Genomic DNA, 14692 nt, shown 5'->3' with positions numbered 1-14692 from the left:
ACATAGAGAATTCCATAATCCAATGAATTTCCCTTCCCTTTGCAGAGAATGGACTTTGGTGGGCAGGGCCACTCCTCCCTAGGACTCCTCCATCCCCTGGTGTCCTATGCGAACAACACTCCCAGAGGACAACAGGCACGATGCCATGGGGGTTGTGCGGAAAAGGCTGTCCAAGGGCGGAAGCAGGAATATTCCTTCGAGAACTTCTGCAAGGAGTTCAGGCTACTGTGCTTCCACAGTAGTTTTCGGATTTCACAGGAAAACCGATCTTGTTACTTGTCTCAATTCTCGAATTCACGTTGGTCCAAAAACCAGCAGTACCTCTTAGATCTGGTGTCAGATTGATTGTTTACTGCATTACTTCTCAAAACCAAACAGAAAACCTCAAAGATTTGATACCAGTGAAGCTATTCAAAGAGAATATTATTCAAATAATTCCAGAGACTAGGCAGAGTCTCCTAAGGGAAACAGGCAGAAGCGCCACTATTCACGTTACTGTGTACGTCCCAGTCTCTACATTACAGTTGGCCTTACACTTACAGATCTTGTCGTTTCAACAGACTTGGCTTACAAGTTGAGACCACAGAAAACCTTCCTAAAACAAATTCTTCTGTCTAGATTCTTTCTCCCTCTAGCTGAAAGCCAAGATTCCAATACTGAAACGTGCTGAGGTCCACACTTACAGATAGATATGCAATCTCATTTCTGCCTTTAGTACAATTCCTTAAAGTCAACAGCTAAAATTAACTACAGATGGCCATGCATTTTCACTAAAAACATGCACACCTAATAGGTGCTCATTAAGTCACGAGGGTAAAAAGGAGACAAGTGAAAGAGAAGTCTGGTGCTTTAGAGAAATCATTTTTTCTTATACTCAGGGAAAGGGGAGCTCTGCCAGCAAGTGCTCGACGCACAGTAGACATTCAGTTAAGTAGGAGCTAATATCATCACGTGTGTCAATAAAGGTAAATATTTTCTACACCTTCCTAAGAGAAGAAACAAAATGCTTGTGAAAAAAAGAAAAGAAAAAGAGCTCTGGACACAACCATTCATCTTCTTTAAGAAAAGATATAAAAATATAATTTAAAAAAGCACGATCTGACAGAACAAAAAGTAGGAAAGTTTCAATCTTTAATGAGAGATTGCAGTATATGCTTATCCTTCACGCTCCGTGCCCACAGAGCTCCACGCAACGTTCAGCAAGAGAAGAGTGCACACTGTGCCACAACTTCGGGACTGTCAATTTTCAGCTCTGATTACTGAATTTATTAACAATGTTTTCTACGTTGTATGTTCATTATTAACAATCGTTTTCCTTCATTTAACAATGGCTCTTGAATAACAAAATAAATTATCAACAAATTCAATCATAAATTAAAAAATAATAAAGTAAAAAAAAAAGACCTCACAGAGTTTCATATACGCAAGACCAACAACACATCTGTTTTTGGATTACAGTTTCTATGTTCTTTGTGTAAGGGAACAGAAAAATTGTTCCCTATTTCTACTGGAGCCAAGTTCACAAAATTTATGAAAAGGTTTCCCCTTTTTTGTCTGCTTAACTCACCGTGCCTAGCTGAACACAACAGGCAGTACCAGGGGTTATGAGTGAGATGTGGTAAAAGGAAAGGTCATGATCACACAGCAGATCATGTAAACCTAAAATATACCTCAGACTTCCCAGAGATAACCTGTAGCCCTCCTTTATCAAATAATTTACAAAGACCCGTTAGAAGGATGATTTCATGAGCAGGCTGACCTCTGTCACTCTGTCAGTTTGCTACTCATGAACGTACATATTTTGCCTTTAAAATGAGACAGAATACTGTTCATTTCCACTGAGACTAGGTGTAAGGTAAGAACAAAGATGAAGCCATAGGTACTTAACAATTATACTGTGTTATTTTAACTATTTCATTAAAGACTTTAATTACCAGGTCCGTGCACCATTCCTTGCTTAAAAATGTAATACCTTTGGAAGTAGATAAAAAATATTTAAAAAAATAAGCCAGATGTAAAAATGAAAAGGCCCGAACAGCATGACACGCAGAGTAATTTCCAGTCAGTGACTAGCAACGGGAACACTCATTCTATACAGTGGGTACTGACAACCGTTTAGCAATTCTTTAAACAGGCACTTGATAGAGTATTTTGTCGCTAGCATACTCAACACTGGGGCATCACATACACACAAAAATATGGCTTTATTACAAAGGATTCAAGATGGCAACTACTTAGAATCTAGTGCCAACACGGATTAGAACAAATCCAGTGAGTATTTTGTTTTTCAATTATTCATAGAAAATTTAATCCTGATTAAGTATCCTTGGGCAGGAATTCATGGGTAGTTGATGACTGAAACCAACATTTATGTGAAATGCTTCTGTTAATTTAATCTGTGTATACGGCTTAATTATGATTGGGGATTCAATGTAAGAGAAATGAATTATATCAGGATTAGAATTTTAGTACCATATCACATAGTCCGTTTTTCTTCTTTCTTTTTAAACACGTAACCCTGCTTGTCCCTTCACCTAAGTGCTCAGATTTTAAAACTCTTTATAAGGAACAGCCAACAGTAATGTATCTAAGCTTTATTTTTCATAAATTATATATCAAAAACCCTTTGCTAATCAAGCCAGAACCTGAACTACAGCCAAGAAGTGATAGAAGAAGATGGAGAAGAATCCTACACACAAATAAAGAAAAACTTACTTGTTTAGCTATAAATACATTTTATATTCACATTCTGAAGTAATTTCATTTTTAATTCCTTTAAACTCCAATATGAAACGCATTTTCCTTAAAGCATAAAAAGAAGCAGTTTTTAACCAGTGCATTACACTGATTTCGTCATTGGAGTTAGTTTAGATATGTACAAGCAAGTAATCATTTAACTGATTACTTTGCATAAGACTATCAAACCTGAGTTAACTATTGATATAAGATGATGAAGCATTACAAGTGGTGAATCTTTTACCAAAATATCATGTAATTCTTTTTCATCTTAATTTCCACAGAGAAATTGCATAAGTCACCTTAGAACAACACACTTTCTTGAAAGTTTATTAAGCGTATTTCAAAACATTTCATTTATTACCTTTTTTTCAGTTTGATACTGCTTAAATGCAGCTGTATAAATACCATGCTCTGCCTTCTGGGTTCAGTTTTTCATACCAAAAGTATGAAAAAAAAAAAGTCACTGTATTTGGATCCTTATTGCACTCTGAAATCAATTCACTTTTCCTTTGAAGAAAATCAAGTATCAGAAGTGAGGTCGACTTTTGTGTCCAGACGATATGGTCAGTGGTAGTGTTACTGAAGAAAGTGAAGAAACTTCCCAGTATAGACTGTGGGACAGAAAGAGTCTGTAGAGAATAACCATGGAAACAGACTGGCAAAGGATAACACCTATTGTAATAACCTGGAAAGAAAAGAAAGGGAATGCTTTGACTGCATGTGAAAATAGACAAATTACATTCAATTTATCATGAACCTACATCCGTCCCACTTACATACAGAACATATATACACGTACCCTGCTCTGTCCTCTGTCTTTAACACGGGTATGTTTCACCAAAGAAACTTTCAGTAAGAAAACACGACTAACGTTCAGAAGCGTCATCGTTCAAAGGCAAGATTTATTGAACAGTTAGTTTACAGACTCCGAAATAAGACACATTCAGTTTGCTAAAGCATTCTCCCCTCAGGGTGCACACACTACAGAAGGTGGTAAGACAAAGCAGGTTCGGGGCTAATCTGGTAGGAGGCGTAGGGCATGCCCCACCTGAATCCTGAAGCGTATTCTAAAAGCCCTCTCAAAAACTCTCAAGTTGCTTCTTCATTTCTGTAGACTACCTTCCTCCCTATTTACCCTCTGCGAACACCTCAGGCCCGAGAGCCATCTGTGCGTTCAAGGTCGCACTGCACTGCTTGTGAGCGGTGGCTGGCAGAGCACGATGAGACGCCGGAGCCGCTGACCTACGAAGGCACAACCAGGTGTGGCACCCTTGCGCACGGCACTCTGGTCTGCGTCTGCTGCGGCCGCTAGACTGACTTTTCACAAATCTATCCTGGTTTTCAACCACTGTGTTGTAAAAAATTTTAATCAATTGTTCTTAACAAAGATGGATTATGAACAAATTCATAGAACAGTGTTACAAAATAGGCTGAGATAATAAAAGTGATTTTCATCATTTTTTAACTAAAATTGAATGTTTTTCTTTTATATTTAAAGTTTTTATTTGTATACTCACCAGTTCAATTATTTTGTTTCAAAGTTTTGTTTTAAAGAACTCAGAAAACATGGTAAGTGGATAAATAGGGCTTTTCTACCTTAATAATTTCTTAATAAAGACAACAAAAAACTATTAGGATCAGGTGTATTACTTACCTTATCTCTTTGGTAGTCACTAAAAATGACAGAAATACATGCAAGACCTGGATGGCATAAAAACCACAAGATACAGCCCTGAAACAAATGACAAATAAGTCAAATGAGTACAGCTGTGTGTTTATTTCCAGAATGTGCCAGATAAAAAACATTACTAACATCTTCAGGAGGTCCTGATTGACCTCAACTGGTCTTTGAAAGTTCTAGCTAATAAAATGTAAAAATAAATTTGTTATTGCTATAATATTTTGTTTCTAATCAAATGCAGACTTGAAATTTTATAAATCTCCTATAGATACACATTTTAATATACTACATTGTATATGTTACATTACATATTTAAACATGAAAATACATTAATATAAGTAACATCAAAAATTGAGAAAAGCAAGGTACAAATGTATAATACTCCCATAAAAAGAAAAAAATACGAATGTACATTTGTACTTGTATGTAGAGATACACAAAGAAATTCTGTAAGAATACCCAAAACACTGACTAAGAGCAGTGGCCCATTTGTGGGTTAACATATGAGAGTGGAATTGGGCAAGTAAGGATGGGATACTTTTTAACATTATACTCTTCAAGCATCTCTTTTCTATTTTTCCAAGAACGGCCAGGTATTTTCTTTTCCAAAATTAAATTTGAAGTAAAAGAATAAGTTAGTAAAATAGTAGCTGTTGAGATGCTCAGTACGTTGAAGATACGGGAAAAAAGATGTTAAAAAAATGTGTTGAGCATGCTACTGTTTGTGTAGATATAGGAGGAAATACACAGGAATATTTAAAATTCTCTAGGAAGGCAAGTTAGGAATTAATAGCAGTGATTATATAAGGAGATAACTGAGTAGATGGGAGAGATGTAAAAAATACATTTCTTTTTAAATACTTTCAGATGCTTGAACCCATTTAAAAAGTTAACACATATAAAAATAATTTTTTTAAGTTCAAGAAAAAGTTTGGAACAAAAGAGGAAATTTAGTTTTAAAACACCGTAAATATATGTTATCTTTCCGAACAAAATGCACTCCTGTCCCTGTGCAAAATTCAAAAGCAAAATGGCATTTTCTTGCCTGTCTGGTACACAGAATGCTGACGAGGGTTCCTGGGGCTGCAGGAGCAGCTTTAAAATGCTGATGGCTGGGACAGGACTCCGGCCCTCCTGCCACAGCCGCCTTGGAAGGCAGAGCCCTGGGCACTCTGGTCGGGGCAGGAAGGGGCCGCTGAGGGAACAGCTTATCTGAATACTGTTCTGAGACGCCAGGATGAAGGTACATGGATTCCCTCAACCTGACAGAGAACCAGGACCTTCTAGGGAGGTAGGCTCCTGCAACGTTACCGCCCCGACTTCTCTCATCTTTTCCTTTGTTAAATGGGTAGAGGAAAAAAAATTCAATTTGCTTTGAGATCCCACCTGTACAAGAAGGACATAGAAAGGAGGAATAAAGTCAATGTGACCTCACACAGAGGTGGTGAAACGGCTGAAACAGTATGTCCTCAGTTTCCCGCTTCATCTGCTTATGTCGCAGAGAGCTCCTCGTGGTTAGAAAACACTGCCTAACTCTGATGGTAACATTCACAATTAATAAGTGCTTTTTGAGAAATGTAAACTGTTTTCTAACTTATGTTTTTAAAAACTCTGATACTACAGGAAAAAAATGTGAAATTCCTATTGATAAAGAAATTATGACCCAGGCAAAACTGACCTATCTAAGATTACATGGAAACTATTTCATAGGTTCTGTAAAATGGGATAATTGTATCTACATCTCATAGGCTGTAAAGATTAAATGAGTTAAAGAACATGAAGGGTGTATCTTAGTGCTCTAACACATCAGAGGAGCTTAACCGTTAGCATGGGGTTGCTTAACCTTCCCAAAACAGCAGAACAAAGTTGATAATCAGAAGAAGCCATTTTCTACCCAAACCCATACTTTGGCAAACGTGATGTAAAACTCCCTTTTTAGCGTGCTTCTCTCCACTGTGATGATCTGGTAGAGTCCACAGCCCAATGACAATGCTAGGCAAATCCTTAAAATGATTAGCAAGATCCCTGCTAAGTTGTGATGTGAATGGTAGCCGTGAGGACTGGTATCTTCAAACTGTTCCCATAGCAGCAAAATACTCTGCAAAATACAGTAATACATTTAGAGAAAAAAAAATTCTTGTCTACTCATATGTATTTTGTCAACTCTTTTCAAACATTCCCTTAAAGAGTTATAAACATTCCTAGGAGGTTCTAAGATTTACCGGACTATTAATGTTGCTCACTAACAAAGCACAGGTATTAGGCACAGACTTTTCCTCCCGGATCCCCTAAGCTAGAGAACAGGATTTCCATCAAAGATCACATACAAAAGATAAAAAATCCAATTGTGACCACAATTCAAGTAAAACATCTCTAAAGATGAAAATAAGCTGGGGCGCCTGGGTGGGTCGGTGGGTTAAGCATCTGCCTTTGGCTCGGGTCATGATCCGGAGGTCCTGGGATCGAGCCCCACATGGGGCTCTCTGCTCAGTGGGGAGCCTGCTTCCTCCTCTCTCTCTCTGCCTGCTTCTCAGCCTATTTGTGATCTCTTTCTCTGTGTCAAATAAATAAATAAAATCTTAAAAAAAAAAGAAAATAAGTTGGAAACATTAAGAGAATAAACCTAAACTTTCTTCTAAATCTCTCTTCCTTCAGCACCATATTAGGAATCAAAATTAATTTTGAATTTCAACTACAAAAGTTTGAAATTTGAATACAAAAATGTATTCAAGCCCATCATCTCAGGATAACTTTGAAAATAACCTTGTTACCTTCTGTAATCCAGAAGTGAGTAAGTCAGAATTGTTGATTTTAGATGTCACTCCCCAGTATAAAGGGGAGAGAGAGGGAGAGACTGTGGTTTTTGTTTTGTTTTGTTTTGAGTTGAGAGAGAGAAGGAGTACATGCACACACACAAGCAGTGGAAAGGGGCAGGGGGAGAGAGAAACTCCAAACAGATTCCATATCCAGTGTGAAGCCCAACAGGGGGCTCAAACCCAGGACCCTGAGATCATGACCTGAGCCAAAATCAGGATTCAGATCCTTAACTGACTGAACGGGCCAAGTGCCCTAAAGGAGAGTAGAGCTTTAATATTCACTATAAGTACCCAGGCTATTCATGAACAACTGGCAGTCACTCACCCTTTTGTTTGTTGAACCCCGCCCCCCATATTGTGACCATTACAGTAGAAAGCTCAGCAATTCCCCATTAGCTCCTCTATTTATTGCTATTCAGTAGAAACACTTTCCTTCCATCCTTTCCGAATGTCAATCACAGATTACTATGATGTTTTTGCCATCACACATATCAGTAGCCCTGTGTTTCCTTCATTTGCCAACTCAGCCCTCAGAATGGTTTTCAGTGACTTCCAAAGAATTCAGATAAAAACTCAGTCATTAAATCCAATTCGTAGACTTTACGGGGTTTGTCAGCAACCCCTTCCTCTTCTTACTCTCAAATCATCTATCCTGGTCTTAGACCTACCTGGGCTCCTCGGTCATGCTGCACACATGCATTTCCTTCTTAGGCTGAGTATTTGCTCTCCATTACTCAAGTGTTAGTTCTTCACTTCCCCGAGTTACTATATCCATACGATTCCTTAACCTCTATTTCTAAACTTAGAAGTGCTCTTGTACAACTACTATCTCCTGGTATCTACGTGAGGTGATGGATCTGTTAACTAGTCTGATTTGGGGGATCATTTCACAATGTATATGTATATCAAAACTTCAAGCTGTATATCTTAACATGTACAATTTCTTTTTGCTAATTAAACCTCAATAAAGCCAACAAAACCCCATCACTTGCCATGATTCACGTTTTTACATATTCAATAAACTCTACATTTTCTGATGTGTATACTAACACGTGACCTGTGGAAAATATGCATGTATTTATGCAGTCACGTGTACCTCATCTGGGTGGTTGCTGAGCCCCAGAGCCGAGCCCCAGAGCCGAGCCCCCGAGCCAAGCCCCAGAGCTGAGCCCCAGAGCTTACATAAGCTCTAGAGCAGTGTCATAATCTCAGTTCTCGATTCATTATGCCTATGATAATGGATTAAAATTATAATGAAATAATGAAAGTTCATTTTTTAAGAAAGCTCTTTATTGAGAAATGAGAATTTGATCTGTTAACACTACTCTCCATAAGCCCTAGATCAGAAACATTAAGTTGGTAGAATCTTGCCCTTATTTTAATCACTTCTACTACAGTGCCTTAGAAAGGCATTATTTCCTATCTAAATATCATCACTTGTGACATGGTCTCTTTCTAACTCAATCATGAAATTCAATACAACTATTTCACTTGGCACCTACTATACTAAATACATACGATGAGTATAAAGATGAGTAAAGCCCAGGACTTATCCTTAGTTAATGAATTTTTCACTTTATTTAATGTATTAAGATTTAGATTATAATGTCCTTTGTAGAGCCCAGGTATAGATTTTGTTTTCATCTACAGCTAATGATGGTCACAAACTCAGTATAAATTTTTGCTTATATTTTCCTTAATAATTTTTATAAAATCCATTGCACACAGGCATATGGAGATCCTAGAATAGAAGAAAACAAACAAAAAAAAGGGCTAAGAGGACTAAATTTTCTAAAAGACTAAATTCGATCTTGGACTTGTTTTCAAAAACTAGATCCCATTCATTCTTATTCCGTTTCTTGCTCTCTCATTAATCTCAGATTTCCTTTGAATTCTTTCATGTATAAAGTAACAGAACTGGACCTAAAAATCCTTGCCCATGGATGAATCTCAAATTCACTGATGCACTCATTTAAAATGTTGAGTTCTTACTATGTGTTAGAAATTATGAAAGAAAGCTATTAAGTAGGAAATGAGAATCTATCCTAATATTAAGTATTCTGCACATTTAAAATAAGCTGATTGAAAGCTCAAAGTCAAGTAAATTATAACTAAATTCTGAAATCAACATATATTAACACTCAATACTGTACATTATTTGATCTATCACTCTTTAAATTCATGCTTTAAAATGACAAATTCCTCATGGTCCCATTTCACTTTTCAAATGAGGTTATGTTCAAGGTTACATTTCTGTGTATTCAAAGTACAAATACTGAGCATCGACACTCACCTGTGTCACGACAATGAATACCGCAATGCCCGTGGATGCGGGAGTTGAATCCCACTGGAGAGGTCTGCTTTGAGACTTCTTCATTCTGACTATCGTCCAACCCATGCACAGACTCAGAAGCAGATATAACATTTGAATTTGGGAAGCAATGTCAAAAACTAATGGGAAAAGAAAACCAAATCAACCAAGTTTTCATAATATAAAGGATTAGGTCCTTTTAGCATTGAGAATATAATTATCTTTGTAAACACAAAAAGGCATTTTCAAAGAGAAGTTGATAAAATCCAATAATAATTCAATGATAAAAAATATTCAAGTAGAACTCTAAAAATTAAAATTTTGCCACTAAGTTTGTAAACATTTCTGAAAATAGAACAATGGCAATATTCTCTCTCTATATATATACATATCTTTATTAAGACCAATTTTAAATCTCCTTGTGTTTCCCATTTTTCTTAGCTTTTCTTACTATATAATACTGTTCTCTATAACTGACTACTCATTAAAGTAAACACATTTTAAATGTAATCTCTGCAATGTGGAGAATACTAGTGCCTTCATTTCCAGGTTGTTAATTATTTTTTGATGGTTGAACTCTATAATGTGACCTTATTTTCTAAAATTATTAATAAGAATTAGCATGACAATAAAACACATGGCTGCTGTAACATTCAAATTCCTTGGCTTTAGTGTTAAGAGTCCCGGAGATGAATGAAACTCTCCTTGCGTTAGTGTGACGCGCCACCAGGTGGCCATCACTGACACTGCAGGGAAGGCTGCTACTTTAAAAAATGAGGCAACAAGACCACCCATCCAGTTCCCTATTTGGAAAAGACAACACTCTATAAATACTCTATGTTCCACGCATTTTTATTTTGGAAACTAGTATTTATTGATTTTAAAAAGATGATCACTTTCTCATAGGGTATTTTGATGTGGATTTTGGAATAAATGTGATTAAAATTTAACAAAGTGAAACTTTCTTCAAATTATCAACTGTACCTTGGGCATCTACGACTTTCACTTTTTTATATAAAGCTATTTTTGCAGAAACAGGTAAAACTAGCTGTACTATAATATACTAAAATGCTACAAGCTTAAAACCTTTTAATGATACACCTTTTCACATATATTTTTACCATTTTCCCTCTTCTCTGCCATCCAAATTAAAACTGGATACTCGACATTTATGCTCATACAGTTGAAACAGTGAATTTTGATAACAAATTGTTACTACGTTTGAATGGTACAAAATGTCATGGCCCTTCAGATCAAGCACAATTTTCTTTCATCACAGGTTGTAAATGACTGTGATGCCAATTATTTTATTAAACATCTCACAAATACATATTCAGTTACGTAAAGAAGTCACTCAAAGGAATAGTCCTGCATAAGTTGCTAATTAGCAAAAACAATACCTGGAGGGAAAAACCCTGATGTTCTGGCTCTTTCCTTTGTATACTAAGACACACATTGACAGAATACCGTAACTGTAAGTATAGGTAGAACCCTGCTTATCTGTCACTGAAAAATACCCAGTTGTAGATAAAATATACACATCACAGAAAAATCCCATTCTTTGTTATTTTATTGAAAATCTTGACATTTTAATCATTTAATAATCAAACCTGTTGTTAGAACACCAAAATTAATCAACATTTATTGTTAATTTAATGAAAAGAAATCTTTTAACTTTTATTTGACAGAGAGAAATCACAAGAGAGGCAGGCAGAGAGAGAGGAAGGGAAGCAGGCTCTCCGCTGAGCAGAGAGCCCGATACGGGACTCGATCCCAGGATCCCGAGATCATGACCTGAGCCGAAGGCAGCGGCTTAACCCACTGAGCCACCCAGGCGCCCCAAATCTTTTAACTTTTAACCTGCAGTGAAGATGCCAGACAGCCTCAAACACTATTCTGTATGCAGCAGCACCGACAAAAATGCAAAAGACCTTGATTTCAGTACTGGCTTCCACTGATGGGCTTTTGTGTGCTTTGCCTTTCAAAATGCATAAGCTAAATTATTTCTCAGGTTCTGTTCAGCTTTAAAATTCTATGGTTCTCGGGCGCCTGGGTGGCTCAGTTGGTTAAGCGGCTGCCTTCGGCTCAGGTCATGATCCTGGAGTCCCGGGATCGAGTCCCCATTGGGTTCCCAGCTCCATGGGGCGTCTGCTTCTCCCTCTGACCTTCTCCCCTCTCAAATAAATAAATAAAATCTTAAAAAAAAAAATCCTATGGTTCTCTTAAACATCCTGAGCGACCTAAGAGACAAGAGCAGGAGACACCAGAGCTCTCAATGCTGTTCAAAACGGAGAATCAACTCTCCTTCATGTCGAAGAGGTGACAGTACACATCGTTTGCAGTAGGAAAACAAAGGTTCTAAGGGGTTTAAAATCTTAAAATAGGGAGCAAGATGATAAATGGATCCGAGATCATTACAGAGATGATCATGAGCTACCCATTAAATAAAGAGAGATGAGACTAGAAGAGAATTATGGAAATATTTCAAAAAGTAAATCATAGAATGGTTTCATATTCAGAATCTCCTTTTTTAGAGCAAATCTTGACTATTTTTCTGGGACTAAGAATGGCATTATAGATTATGGGAACTTTTAAATATTTTCCCCAACACGCTTAGTTGGAAAATTACGTCATCAAAGTTCATATAAATACAAGAACGAAGCTGTGAGGTCAATTCAGTGATACGTATCATATACTCTCTGGCTTTTATTTCTGGGTCAGAAATACAAAGAGTCAAAAAAGGGATGAAAGTAGGAAAACCACCTTCAGCTTTGGGCTCAGAACACTTGGCTGAGTTTGGTCTCTCCCACGCAACAGTGCTGACATTGGGAAACGTGCTTCCTGTCAATGACCCCAGGCTCTTTACGTGCAAACTAGGGATAAACATCTCTACTTCACTGAGTTTTTATTGAGATAAACTGAGAGAAGGCATATAAATATGCTCCTGAAACAATGAAGAAAGACACTCACTACGTATTATCAAGAAGAAACTACACAGGATAGATGGGAACGGAATTGGTCACCCTCTTTTCATTTGGGCTGAATTGTACCCACCCCGGGATAGAAAAACTGTATCGGGATGAACATAATTTACAAAAAAAGGAAAACAAGCCAAGAGCAGATAGCAAGTTTAGGTTTCAAAAAACACATCTCAGAAAGATACTCACATTCTGCCAAAGTTCCCATAAAAGGTATCCCTATTCCATCTTTGGAGTAACTGAGGAATTGAAGAGAAGAGTATTAGTGTAAATTACAAATGCACAAAGATGGTTCATAATCAAAGCAAGCATAATTTTGGCGAACTAATTAGGATTAATTAGATGTAATGGTGAAGACAGCTTTAGTGGTTTTGAGTTACCTGGAGAAATGAATATAATTAGCTAAAGCCGAGCCGGCTTGCAGCAGCAGCGCGGTAGTCAGAACCTTGAGGATCACGTGCATGGGCCCTCCTTTCTTGATAGCCTGCCACAATGACTGAGCGTAAATGCAAGCAAGCACAAAGTACACCAGCACTAGGAGGAAAAAGAACTCATGTAACCCTGTGAAGAGAAGAAAGGAGTTTGCTTCAGTATAACAGAGCCAGTGACAGTGTGGGGCTGTTTTCAAATCTTCCCTCAATATATTTCTAGAACTTGGCATTTTAATTAGAGTCATTGCATTCACTTGTGTAAGGAAAAAAGGGGAAAATGTTAAAATGTAAACAATTTTTTACTCTGGGATAAAGATTTAAACCTAAGAAGACAGATTAAACTAAAGAAGGTAAAGTCAATCTATAAAAATCAGCATGGTCGGGGGATAAGCCTGAAGACTAACCATAAGAGCACAGTTTCGTTAGAAAACAGTAGATTAAAACCAGGATTTTAGCAGTTAGACATACTTTTTACCCCCAAAGTGGATTACTTTAGTGTGAAATTTAGGAACAGATTTTGTCAACAATAGTTTAATACACCCTGACAATGGTTCTCAAAGTGCAATCCCTGCGCCAGCAGCAAGGAACTTGTTGGAAATAGAAATGCATTCTTGGGCCTTATCCCTGATCTACCTTATCAGAAATTCTGGGAGAGGGGAATAGCAAGCTGTGTTTTAATAATCCTGTCAGGTGATTCTGATGCAAAAACAGCTCTGGAATGTACCATGACCTTACATTTCCAGTTGGACAAAGTTTCAAAATACCTGTTTCGACCAGAGTCCCCTCCTGAAGAAAACTGTTAGCTCCTGTCAAAGAGGAAATCCTACGGAGACCATGAGACTCCATTCCCAGTTGACTGAAACTGTAATACCTAATCAAACGGCCACCAATCCCAAGACCAGCCACTGGCCACCAGACTAATTTGGTTCTCAAAGATAAGTCAGGCTAACCATATTCTCTCAGGAAATGAAACCACAAAACATGGAAAGAATCAGGCAACAGAAATTGAAGTTGAAAGGAGCCGATGTTGGGACAGACGAAAGATGTCAGATCAGGCCACAGAGAAATAAATATTTTGAGTAAACAGGAATTTCAAATAAGCAAAGAGAGCTGGTTGGTAAAGACAAGAACAAAGCAAATGAGCAGACTTTATGTTAAAAACGGTGCCAGTTGTTAAGCAGCCTCTAGTTCCTACTAACAGCTTTCCGGTGCAGTGTTCATGCAACCACAAGATAAACACCCCCTTGTTCTGCATTACCTGGAATCTTTTGACTGTGTCTTCATCTTTCAGAAATTTCAGAAAATTTTTATCATGAACTAGAGGGCCAGCTTTGAGTTTAATAGCTTCTGTACAGTGACTTGGTTACATCTACGGCTAGTTCCTAACATGAAGATTTTATATTGTATCTAAATACACCGGATATTGTATGTAAATACAGGATATTGTATGTAAATACACCGGAGTGCAGTGTGGGAGGCTGTGAGGGGAGCCGCCTCTGCTGATTCTGGGGACAAACAGTCCGAACTGCGATCACTCCCATCCGATCACGGGCTCAGAATCTGCTCTGGTTTCCCATCCGAGGTAAACTCCAATCAACAGGCAGAGAAGGGAGTATTCATTTTGAAAAAAGCAATCCAGAAGATGCAAATAGTAGGAAAAATAGTCAATAGACGCTTCAATCTCAGTCCCGTTTTTAGAATGGGCAGGAATAAAAGAGAGAGAAGTCGTGTTTCAG

The 14692-nt window shown here is 37.6% G+C and overlaps 1 protein-coding gene across 1 annotated transcript in view; it reads right to left on the bottom strand.

Moving 5' to 3' along the window:
* Positions 1-3050: 3050 nt before the first annotated feature.
* Positions 3051-14692, bottom strand: part of GPR180 (G protein-coupled receptor 180) — a 28261-nt gene continuing 16619 nt past the window's right edge. The window contains exons 4-9 of the mRNA XM_045978460.1: positions 12906-13086; positions 12715-12764; positions 9530-9687; positions 6327-6518; positions 4394-4471; positions 3051-3424 (exon numbers count right to left, since the gene is read on the bottom strand). Coding sequence (XP_045834416.1) covers positions 3266-3424; positions 4394-4471; positions 6327-6518; positions 9530-9687; positions 12715-12764; positions 12906-13086 — 818 coding nt within the window. The 3' untranslated portion in view covers positions 3051-3265. The remainder of the gene's footprint in view (positions 3425-4393; positions 4472-6326; positions 6519-9529; positions 9688-12714; positions 12765-12905; positions 13087-14692) is intronic.

Source organism: Meles meles, chromosome 14 (assembly GCF_922984935.1).
Source record: "Meles meles chromosome 14, mMelMel3.1 paternal haplotype, whole genome shotgun sequence".
Classification (NCBI taxonomy): domain Eukaryota; kingdom Metazoa; phylum Chordata; class Mammalia; order Carnivora; family Mustelidae; genus Meles; species Meles meles.
The sequence above is the reverse complement of the archived record's forward strand: the minus strand, read 5'-3'. Positions and strand labels throughout refer to the sequence as shown.